At 33.1% G+C, this 11,738-nt stretch overlaps 2 protein-coding genes and 1 long non-coding RNA gene across 3 annotated transcripts in view; 2 read left to right on the plus strand and 1 right to left on the minus strand.

Annotated features, from left to right (window-relative positions):
* Positions 1 to 1,796, plus strand: part of LOC113474119 — a 4,974-nt gene extending 3,178 nt beyond the window's left edge. Inside the window, exon 2 of the long non-coding RNA XR_003395780.1 lies at positions 1,424 to 1,796. This is a non-coding gene — a long non-coding RNA (uncharacterized LOC113474119). The remainder of the gene's footprint in view (positions 1 to 1,423) is intronic.
* On the minus strand, positions 1,728 to 8,025 carry LOC100183922 (histone-lysine N-methyltransferase setd3). The gene is made up of 13 exons (XM_002131166.4): positions 7,879 to 8,025; positions 7,723 to 7,815; positions 7,467 to 7,624; positions 7,027 to 7,099; positions 6,418 to 6,528; positions 5,878 to 5,958; positions 5,457 to 5,642; positions 4,995 to 5,083; positions 4,504 to 4,678; positions 3,850 to 4,008; positions 3,350 to 3,510; positions 2,817 to 2,991; positions 1,728 to 2,170 (listed from the first exon to the last, which is right to left on the minus strand). The coding sequence occupies exons 1-13, from the start codon at positions 7,976 to 7,978 to the stop codon at positions 1,998 to 2,000; spliced, it is 1,734 nt and encodes a 577-aa protein (XP_002131202.1). The 5' UTR covers positions 7,979 to 8,025; the 3' UTR covers positions 1,728 to 1,997.
* Positions 8,026 to 8,515: 490 nt separating this feature from the next.
* The window catches only part of LOC100181549 (vacuolar protein sorting-associated protein 51 homolog), a 7,721-nt gene continuing 4,498 nt past the window's right edge, over positions 8,516 to 11,738 (plus strand). Inside the window, exons 1-8 of the mRNA XM_026833674.1 lie at positions 8,516 to 8,754; positions 8,857 to 8,934; positions 9,138 to 9,296; positions 9,550 to 9,807; positions 10,166 to 10,288; positions 10,501 to 10,552; positions 10,959 to 11,131; positions 11,467 to 11,628. Of these exons, the coding sequence (XP_026689475.1) occupies positions 8,593 to 8,754; positions 8,857 to 8,934; positions 9,138 to 9,296; positions 9,550 to 9,807; positions 10,166 to 10,288; positions 10,501 to 10,552; positions 10,959 to 11,131; positions 11,467 to 11,628 (1,167 nt within the window). The 5' untranslated portion in view covers positions 8,516 to 8,592. The remainder of the gene's footprint in view (positions 8,755 to 8,856; positions 8,935 to 9,137; positions 9,297 to 9,549; positions 9,808 to 10,165; positions 10,289 to 10,500; positions 10,553 to 10,958; positions 11,132 to 11,466; positions 11,629 to 11,738) is intronic.

The following is an 11,738-nucleotide window of genomic DNA, read 5'->3' on the forward strand; positions in this document are numbered from 1 at the left end:
TGATTTTAACGAAGCATGTGAAAAGTGATTAGTCATTCCAGACTTACTGTTTTGAGAAAGCCAGTGTCAAGTTACACTTGCGGTGTGAGCTGACGCCATGCTTTGTAAGGAACAGAACACCCATGTTATAACGACTGTCGTTTTTTGGCCACGCGAGGATAAACCAAGTTACATTTATACATTCTAAGAAGCGAACTTTAGCCTGTATCGATGAAAGTACACGCGGATTTTAGATATCACATACATTGCTGAATATGGTTCTTAGTAAAATACCGGGCCTCCCTGCCTAATACTGGTAGGAATCCACGAAGGCGGGTGATTACCAACTTTTTTATCTTTATTTTTTTCTGTGCCAATAAGTTCTGTGGGGTAAGATGGGATATCGTGATGCTCCAAATATTCTTTGTTTACTGACAATCTTACCCCGCCCTACTATATATAATGACTGGAAAAATGCAGCTCTGACCCGTGTTATAGTCCGTTTTTACATTTTACCTTACTATAATGCTCCGCAGTTCTACATATGCTACTCACAGATTAAATAAAGGCAACCAATGTTGTGTTACAGCCTGAAAACGCATTTGTTAAACCGGTTGATATAAATACGTGATATCCTGAAAGAAAATTACCAAATAAATTATTCGGAAATTGTAAACGATACACAGCCTGCATATCCAAGGCAGTCATTTATTGTCATCTTTATATGAACTACATTCTAATTACAGAAAACAGGATGCAGAATGCGCCGTAAGATCTCATATGGCGTTTGTTTCTGTATTTATTAATTGATGTTATACACTCATCCACTTAATAATCGGCTGCCAGTAATATACAATGCGTACATTAAAAATACAGTAGGGTGGTGGAAGATGGGACATCTTTAGCACGCAAGTTACAAATATCCTGATCGTGTTTTGAACAATTAACAACGGTTTATGAAAGTCGTGAGAATACGGTTTTATAATTTTTTTAATCTTCTTTATTTACTATACCAATTTTGATGAGAATATAGAATGAAAAGGTGTCCCATCTTTCCCCACCCCACTCTTACATTAAGATACCAAAAACAGGTCTCTTTATAAACACATAAATGCCAAAGGTTGACACGGCGACCGAGCTTAAAAAAGCGGGACTGTGATATTTCAACGCGCTAACCGCTGCCCTTCAACTTTCACGCAGCATCGATTCTTTTAATACTGTCTGTGAACTTCATGTCTAACAGGTTGAATTCCACACTACAGTGTTTCCAGCAAAAACACACACTTTTCAAAACTTTCTTTTGTCTCAGTACTTGGATAATTTTACTGTCAATACGATTTGATCACCAGAAAACGGATTCGATATATAGCACTGTCTGGGTAGGACGTGACACCTTTAGCACATAATATCCAAATATACTGATTGCGTTTTAAACAATTTACAGCGGTCTATGGGAGTCGTGAGAATACGGTTTTGTAATTCTTCGAACAATCTTTGTTTACTACCAAATGGAACGAGAATTCTTTGGTGTGGACGTTTGTGTGCGATTTGTTATGTCGAAGACTCGCACCCGGAAACGAGGTCGACTTTCGAAAAGTTTGATTAATATTTTTACCGCATCGTTGCGAGGCCCATTCCGCACTAAATTAATTTATTTGTTGTGTAAAGTAATTTAACGGTCCGCAAGCTGCAGCCATTGAAATCTATGTATTATTAATTGTTTCGCTCGTTTTGAAATTTAAGTCAGAATAAAACGATTTTATTATTTTTATCAACAAAATACTCGTCAATAATAAACGAAACACAGTTGTTGTTTATCCTCGATGTAATTTATTTTTATCTTTAAAATAAAGAACTGCATTTAAATTACTAAAAACACGATACAGAATACGGCAATGTGACGTACACGATCAAACACTATCTCCTTGTAAATTAACAATTTATGGCATATTCATTCACTTCATAAGCGGCCGGTAACAGACCATGCGATGCTAAACAAGATCGGAATACACTACACATCAGTCATACACCCATGTATCGGGATCGTGTGAAATTTCTTCTACCGAATTATTTGCGTTAATGTCAATTTTATTGATATCTACGTTCAAGCCCTTCGCACCGTCTTGCCCCTCGCTCTCTAACGTTGTTGAATCTTTTTCTTCCTCTAGTTGTGATGGGTTTTTGTTTGTGTCTGAAACATGGGAACAGTTTATCCAGACTTAAAACAAAATCCACTACATAAATAAACTTTTTTTGTATATGGCTGTCACTTTAGACAACTATCAAATGAGTATAACTTGTTTTTAGTAACAATTAGGTTTGAGCAATTAGAATGAAGTGTCTTGCTGAGACACCAATATGCCCATAGTGGTAACAGCATTGAGCCTCCAACCCGGCAACCTGTGGTTTCTGACCACTATTTAGGACCTCTAGTTTAAATTAACATGGCGCCGTACCACAGTTGGTTAGCGCGACTGCCTCTAATCCAGAGGTAATGGGTTCAAGGCTCGATGCTGCTACCATTGTGAGCGTATGTGTCCTTGGGCGCGACACTTAACGGCAATTGCTCCAATCCCGTGATCACTAATGGTTTGTCCAAATTATCAGCCACACATAATGAATGAATTAAAAACACAAAAACATAATCACCCACAAAGTAACATACATGGTCACTTGTAAGCTGGCAAAAGGTGTATGAATACCCGTGTTATACAACTGTCAATTTCGGTATAAAGTAATTTATGTACATTCATTCATTGTTACTGGTGGATATCCAATCCTTGGCTTGCTCATTCATACATAACACAAAAATTGTTTTAAAAATTAAAAAAACTCACACATAACGACCGAGTCCTCCATAAGTTCCCCACTGCTGCGATTCTCTAAAGCATTTCGAATCTGCCGGCAAAAGTTGACGCACGCAGATAAGATCCTGTGTTCTTCAATGCGGAACTGAAGAGCAAGTTTGCTCCGATGGGTGAGTGATTTATCCTCCATCATTTCTTCAATATTCTAAAACAAAAAAAAAGATATATTTTTCTACACAATTTTGTTCCCTAAGAAGCATTTATTATATTGAATTCGTTTTTTTTTTTTTTCTTTAGTAGTTAGAAACCAGAAATAGTCAAGGTTAACACCCTTTTCATTGGTTTGGTGGTACCTTTAGATTACATTTGTGCATTTTTATCAATAAACAAAATTTATTTTTTCATTGGTATGCTGTTTTAATGCACATTTTGGCCGCTTACGGCCGCCAGAAATAACATTCTAACCAATGTTTTAAATTGAATACAAGTATTCTATAAAGGAGAGCAACTTCAATTGTTAAAAGTAGTTGTACAACAATGTGAATTACTATCAAACAACTTACATCTCCAATCTTTTTGAAACCCATCAGTAAAAGTTTGACTCTGTTTTCGAGGAATTCCCAAACTTTCACGTCACTTTTGAACTTCACTTCTCCACTGATGTAGATTTCCCTTAGCGATGATAACTCATTTTTCTGTTTCTCCAACCAACTCCTAAGCTCCTCTAAAAAAATCAACACAAATTAATATAAAGCAAAAACAACCGAAATGTAGAGACATTAACACAAATATCACAGAATAGGGGGAGAACTCCTATTAGAAATTGACATGGCCTGACCTGGTTGGAGCTATTGTAGTTTAAGTGTCCTGTCCAAGTAGCAGCATTAAGCAATGAATTAGCACAAAAGTTTCATGCCTACTACGTTATTGTCAAATTTGGACAACCTATTAATGACCACTGGGTTGGAGCAATTGCAGTTAAGTATCTTGCCCAAGAACACATAAAGGCCACACAATGGTAGCATCATTAAGCAGCGAATTACCACAACTTTTTTATACTAACCTTCATTCATATGAAACACCCTTAAAAACACAAGCAATTGTGGTGAAGTGGGAAGACTGTTGTCCATCGAACAGACAGCGAACTGACCGCTGACTTCAACATTAAGTTTTTCAAGCAGTTTGGCTTTCAGTGAATATAGAGGATCTTTTTGACTTACACCTACAAGAGAATATTTTTAATGTCTGATAATACATTTTAACTTCTGTTTTTTGTGTTAATTATTTGCTATTTAAACAGTTATACAGGTCTGATTTTAGCAATGTCAGATTATTTTTTAAAAACAGTAAAAACCAAATCATTTTTATGGCCGGGAATAATTTTTTAAGTTGAAACCTAAATAAGTGCCTTTGCGGAAACTCAAATTTACCTGTGATTTTTACCTAAATAAACTTGTTTAACTGTTTTCACCAAAATTAACTTTAATACCTAAATATATAGTACTGTGGGGTAAGATGGTACACCTTTAGCACATAATATCCAAATATCCTGATCCTGTTTTAAACAATCAACAACGGTCTATGAGAGTCATGAAAATAGGGTTTTATAATTTTTGGAATGTTTTTGTTTACAACAGAATGAGACAAGAAAATAGATAGTGTGTCATCTTCCCCCACCCTACTATACTTAAAAACTGTAACATTGCACAAAACTTACCTAAGTGAATTCGAACCTTGTCAAATGGACTTTCTTTCATAACAAAACCATTATGAATCAATAAGTCTGAGTTAGTTCTTGCCCCATAACATATCTTAACTTGCTCTCCTGTTTTAAAATCCTGCATTGCCAGGCATTCTATTCCTCTTGTAAGTGCATTGTATGCCGTGCTTAACTGTAAAACAATGCATAAATATAACAAATCCTGGGTCGGGGCCAATTTTTTTCAAACCATGAAACTATAAGTCATAATGCAACAATACAGCTTGATTCTAGACAATACGGCTTTTAATTCGAGTTTACGAATATAACTCGAACTGCTTAAACGGAAATTCAGTAAACTTTTAATATTTATAAAAAAATCCAGAAAAACATTCCGCTGGGTTTCAACTCAAATCAAGCCCTAAATTAACTTCCAGAAAAATAAATTTTATTTCGAGAAAATTTAAAGCATGTGTTGTGTAAATGATAATAATTTAAATATTCCTTACAGGTCCTATTGCATGGTTGAACATGTCCCACATTGGAATCAAAGCCAATGTTGAATTTTCATCCAAATCTCCGAGTACATCACCAACATCTGAATGTTAATATTGTTAGGCATTGAAAAGACTGGTATATATCAACAAAGTAGGACTTGAAACTTAGCCCTACATAAGGATATAGCAGGAAAATGAATTGGTTATATACATCTTAATGTAGGGCAAAGTATTGTATTCTATATGGGTGAGGTTTTAATGTGAGGCATAAGACCTGGGATTTGGGCCACAGTTGGCTCATTAATTATATGGTAATATGTGAACTACATAATAATATATCCGCAAATTAAAATTTATCAACCCCAAATTTATATATGGTTTGCTTGCACAGTAAATCATTTATGACAAAACTGAAATCCTGCTATATTCAACAAACACAAAACTGACAAAAGTAAAAAACACAATTAAACTCACGTGTTGGTATTTTATTCTGTCTTGTAGTAACAGCGGAGGCACACCAGCGATACGTGTCAAAAGTAAAAGCATTTCTCGCTTGCAGGGGTAACTTTTCCACATCTTCTTTCTGGTGCGAACCATTAAAGACTTGGTACAGCAATGCAAATTGACGAACAATTGATTTGAACTGGTTTATTGCCACAGCTGTAATAAAATACAGTAAAATAGTTAGAAAAATGTATTTTTAACATTATTTTTCCAATAAATGCTTGCCACAAAACTCCAGTCCATACTACAGAAATTTTTATTGTATTTCAGATAAGAAGCATAAATATATTTTAAAGGCTATCTTGCAATGCCATAAACTACACACATGGTATATGTTCAAACTAACGTATTACTTCTCTTATCCTAACTAAACAAGTACAAACTTTCTCACATAAAGCAGCTGTTCCTTTCAGATATTTCATCTCGTGAGGTTTAAAATATAGGATTGTGTTGAACTCCTGAGGTATCATGTCTGTAAGGGAGAACATGTCAATCAAATGTACATGCATTAAAAATTATAATTTTGAAAAATCGTTTTTTTAATTTTTGCACATTAATTATTCATAGAATTTAATATTTTTCTCTTTTTCAATTAAAAGGCTTTTAAACCTATGATTCTTAAAGTAGGTCCCCATTAGGTTAAAAGGTCCAGTGCACTCAATTTATCACACAGAAGGATGCAATGCAAAACACGTTCACACAGTAGGGTGGGGGAAGATAGGACACCTTTAGCACAAAGCATCCAAATATCCTGATCGTGTTTTAAACAACCAACAACGGCCTATAGAAGTCTTGAAAAAACAGTTTTATAATTTTTTGAATGTTTTTTATTTACTACCAAATAGGATACAAAGTTAATCTACAAAAAAGTTGTCCCATCTTTCCCCCACCCCACTATATATATTTTCCTTCATTGCCTACCAAATCTTACCAATATATGGTTGATACTTGGAATTTAGTGTAAACCTCTCACAGTGAAGATAAAGTGCAAGACATACATTAGGCATGACCGACAACACCTCATTTCCTTCAATCAAACCAGCTGTATAAAAAATATCATGTGTGTAATTGTGTAAAATCTAAACACATTTTTGGCACATCATTTTTTTAAGGTAATTTCTTTAAATTTATTTGAAGAAAGCCGGTACCGAAAATATATTACATGGTAACAGCTTTAAAAGTTGAATTAATCTCTATGAGTATTAATGGTGTCTTGGATTTTTTTGGGGGGAATTAATTCCTTTAAATTTAACTAAAGAAATGACACTGTGGAATTTGCATAACGCAATGCAAGCTTTAAGAGCTAATTTTGGTATTGGGGCAGTTTTAAAGCTGTCATAGTTTTTATAATACACCACAATTTAAGAATTGCTCAAATATATTGCCTACGTATGACATATTCAAAAACCGCTGTTATTTGCTCTTAAGAACGTTGTTCCAAAATAAATTCCAGCTATGCTAAATGTGGAACCAATATAGATGCATAAATATTGCAAAAGATTAGGACCAATCAAAAATTAGGTTTGTAATAAATAATCACCAAGATATGATGATTTGGCATCCTCATACGTCATCATTGCTTTTCTTGGTATCGTCACAAGCGGACATTTTATCTATATATAATGAATATTTAAAAGAATTTGTGGGCAAACCATATTTAAGGCATTTAAAGTATTCAAGACCTTTAGTAAAATCCCCTTACAATTTACAAAGCAGTATGAAGTTTAAAATTTTTTTAAGCCAACAAAAACTTTAACCCGTATTATTATGTCAGCCCAAAATATAAAGTTAAATCATTTAATAACTTTTTATTTTTGAAAGTTAAATGCACACTCAGAACCTACAGACTTACACAACAAACTGCTGACAAAAATGAGCATGTTATATAAAAATATACAATCATGTGCATCAGTACATACCATGTCATACGCATACCCAACCAATTTATACATAAATATAAATATGAATAACAATTTTAACCTCAATATCTTGAAGTGCAATTACACCAAAACCTTCTTCTTCCGACACCTCCTGAATATCAATAGCAGAATATTCCACCCCATGCTCCTTAAGCCATGATTTAAACTTAGGAATGGCAGTTGTTCGATCAATTGGTTGCACAACTGGTGGATCACTCACTAAGAAAACATTTTTTTTTTGATAATTTTACCTAAAATATAATTTAGTAAAAACGCTATGTATACATAATACATAAATAAATATTTAAAAAACAAACCATTTTTTTGCTTCTGACTGAAATTCTCGACAGCTGTGTGAACTTTCAAGTAGTATTCCCATTCATCTTGTGTAGAAGGTGACATAACACATACTGAAATCAAATGTAAAGAATCACATCAAATAACAAATCTTAATGCTATGTAGAATTACTTACACTTGAACAAATCAGCAGCCATCTTTACCAGTTCTTTTTTATGCCTTAACATTGCCCCACCAGGCTTTCCAGATTGCTTTGCTCGATTCTTTTTCCCCATTTTTTACAGTTTTATAATTATTTAAAACAACTTAGAAATGGCTGCTTTTAATACAATTACGTATATATTAATATCGCATATACATACTGGTTTGCGTGAAATACGCTCTACTCGTGATTAGTGCCGTAGGCAGACAGATAAATTCAACAGATTCCAAATTAACAATCGGAGGTGCGGTTTTGAACAGCTGTCCAGTTTTGGTCGAATGTTCCTCTCATTGGAAAATCCCCTTTTTCGCTATTTTCAGTGTAGGGTATTTTTGTAAATGTAGCAACTTAGCAAGGCAACGTGTACTAAAATGAAAGTAAACGTTTATCAAATGAATGTTTACCTATTAAATTTAACCCTATAGCTTTAATTAGTTGTGCAAATTTTGAATATATGAGTTGGCAAACTAAAATATGCCTTTTCAGCACTCCAAAAGACATTTGCTTGTATTTTTTTGCGTCTGAAAGAAATGCATACCCCAAATGTTTGAAACATCTATGGCACTAGGTTACCTTTTTCACGCCTGGATGATCTCTCTATAAAATTGCATAAACATTACTGTTTGCGATTTTTGATCAAATTCTTTAATTTTTTACATATTTTTATTCATAAGTTTTAAATTCAATATGGAAAATGACGAAGACGAACGAAGGTCGCGAAAGAAAGATATGTTGAAGATGTATTATGGTGTAAATGGCGCAGACAGTAATACGGCGGTCGGTAATGACCCGTTGGACATCGATAGCCCGCATTTTCATGCCGAAAACTATTTAAGAAAGATCAAACAGGTGCTTATCTCATGCTTAAATATGTATTTTTTAAAAACGCCCTGTAATCAATACTGCCTATTCAACTTTAGTAGATAAGTTCAAAATTGGGTTTTGTTTTAGGAGAAATCTTTAGCCGAATTGATGGATGCTGAAAATGACATGGCAAAACAAATACGAACATTGGACAGTGAAATGCAGGTTAATATTTTCACAATTAAAGTGTACTTTGTATTTAGTTTAAAATTGTTGTTTTTAAATGTAAGAATGAATGTTACTTGCTCTTCTCTCATTTGGCCGGAAAACGACAAGGGTTTTAACATGGGTCTTCTGTTTTATACACCTCAACCCAGTTTACGAGGTACAATGTATAATACTTTGTGGGTAATTTCTGTTTGTTTTAGACATTGGTGTACGAGAACTACAACAAGTTCATAAGCGCCACGGACACGATCCGAAACATGAAACGAGATTTCCGACAAATGGAAAACGAGATGGAAAAGTTGACCACCAACATGTCTAGTATCACAGAACTCAATTCTGAAATTAATGAAACTTTAAAGGTGATTTTGAATAAATTTATCAATCGTTAAAAATTCACAAAAAAAAATTTTCATGACATGGATTTGGTATTGCCTTTTTCTGTGGCATTTGAAAAAATTATATTGTAAATTTCAAAGGCTGCTATTATAGGTGTAATACGTATTGTGATGGTTGTATGTTATCATTGTCCAAAAATAGCTTATTTTTTGTAATTTAATAATAAGCTACCTTAATTTTGATTGGTCTATTTTATAAATCAAGTTCCAATTCCAGGAAAACCGTCAGAAAATATCCAAACTTTCTGGAGTGCACTCTTTGCTTAAAAAACTGCAATTTCTGTTTGAGTTGCCAGCCAAGCTTCAAAAATGCCTCGAAACTGGTGCTTTTTCAACCGCTGTGTCCTATTACATGAAAACCAAGTCCGTTCTTCAACATTATCAGCATATGGAGTCATTCAGTGGAATTGAAAGAGATTGTCAGGCAATTATTAATGAAATAGTCGCAAAATTGAAGCAAACATTTCACGATAAGGTCAGATTACATATAACTTAATGTTACAAATTTACGTTTTCCAACATACTAATATTGGCATCGTATATTTCGGTAATAATACGTCATACACATACTGTCATAAAATATGTTAACATGTAACAAGGTATTAATTTTCTCTAGTGTTTTTAAACGATACATTTTAAAAATGACTGCATACTGCAGCATTTTACAGCTATGAAAAATCCAACTTTTCTCTGTTTTTTTTTAATATAAAACTAATAATACTGAACAGTAGAAAGAGCCACAGCTTTTACACAACACACTATTTCAGTCTGTAATTTCTAATATGCTTCTCTCTCATCTCTGCATATATAATATATGTTTTTATATTCCACAGCACTCCAGTGCTCAACAACTAGCAGAATGTGTTGGATTGTTGTTACGACTTGGAGAACCTCCAGGTTTGCTGTGTGATGAATATCTTCAACATTCAAGACATAAACTTGATGAGGATTTACAGGTAAAACTATTTTTGACTTACTTATTTTTGTTTATTGTAATAATGTTTTTTTCTAATATATATATATTTTTTTATGTATAATATATATACAATTTATTTATTTTTTTAAATATTAGCCTACTTCTTATATTTATATAAAATGTTAATGTTATTTATATAATATAATATATAAACGTTTTTATTAACTTTTTATTAACTTACACAATAAACAGGAGCTGGAATCTTACTTAGTTGAGGAAGGAGTTGCAATTAAATCAGAAAATTGTAAGTGAGGAGTGGTTTGTTTTTTAACTTAGTTTGGATTGAGAAAATCCAACTTCTACATAACTGTAAACCTTTTAATAATCTTTTTGTGATGTAGTATTTGTTGACTGTGTTTTCTTTACTGTGGTTTACCTATTCTAAACTTCTAATTCTGTAGTTCTAAGTCTGTAAAAGATCAGAAATTTGTATCATTTCTGTTGTAAATATTAAACTCCCTTTTAATTGGTTTAAAAGACAGATTAATAGAAAATAAGGAAAAGAGTTTTATTTAAAATAATTATAACATTTTTCAAAAATAAAACTTGTTTAAAAAAACAAAAAAACTTTTGGAATAATTTTTTGAAGATTCGTAATAATTGCGTATTAAAAAGACAGGGCTATAACTTACATTTCTTCCTATCTCCAGCTAACAGTTCCCATCATTTATTGATTGATGTGTTAGAATTCATTGATCGTGGAAGTAATGGTTTCCTTAGTAACTTATCGCTCACGATAGCAGCTTATGAAAATCTATTTATTAAACAAACTGAGATAACGTCAATGACGGCTGCACTGGACGGAACTTACAGCCCAATGATGGTAAAAACATGTTTTCAAACTTGGCTATTTTAAAAACTAAATGTTTAGCCCTTTTACTTGGTTTCTTCCCTAAAAATGTTTGTAAAAAAACATAAAATGTTTTACAACTTCAGTTAAACTCCCCCAAAAAGGGTAAATTTGAGTATATCTAAAATCTAAGCTTGTCATTTGGTTTTGTTATAGAAATACTTATAAAATTCAAAGTAACAGAACACATTGAAAGTAACAGAACTCTGAATTATTAGTTTATGGATCATTTATGTACTGCGTATATATTGTATATCCTATATTAGCTATCTCATATATAATATAGTTTATTTATCATTTGCATTCAGCAATCGGAAGAAGTTTGTAAAGTAGCAAGCAACAAACTGATGTCATTTGTCGAGGAATTGCTCAACTCCTATTTCCACCTAGTGGAGAAACGCCTCATGCTCGATAGACGGTCACGAGACAATGCTCTCGTTGTACGTGCGCTGGACAGGTTTTATAGAAGGTAGGGGAATGTTTTTAAATTTTGTACTGAATGAACAAAATGTCACCTTTTTCTTTACACACATGAACAACATGTTTGTTTTTTTTGAATGAATGAACAAAATGTTATTTT

This window comes from Ciona intestinalis, chromosome 3 (genome assembly GCF_000224145.3).
Source record: "Ciona intestinalis chromosome 3, KH, whole genome shotgun sequence".
NCBI lineage: Eukaryota > Metazoa > Chordata > Ascidiacea > Phlebobranchia > Cionidae > Ciona > Ciona intestinalis.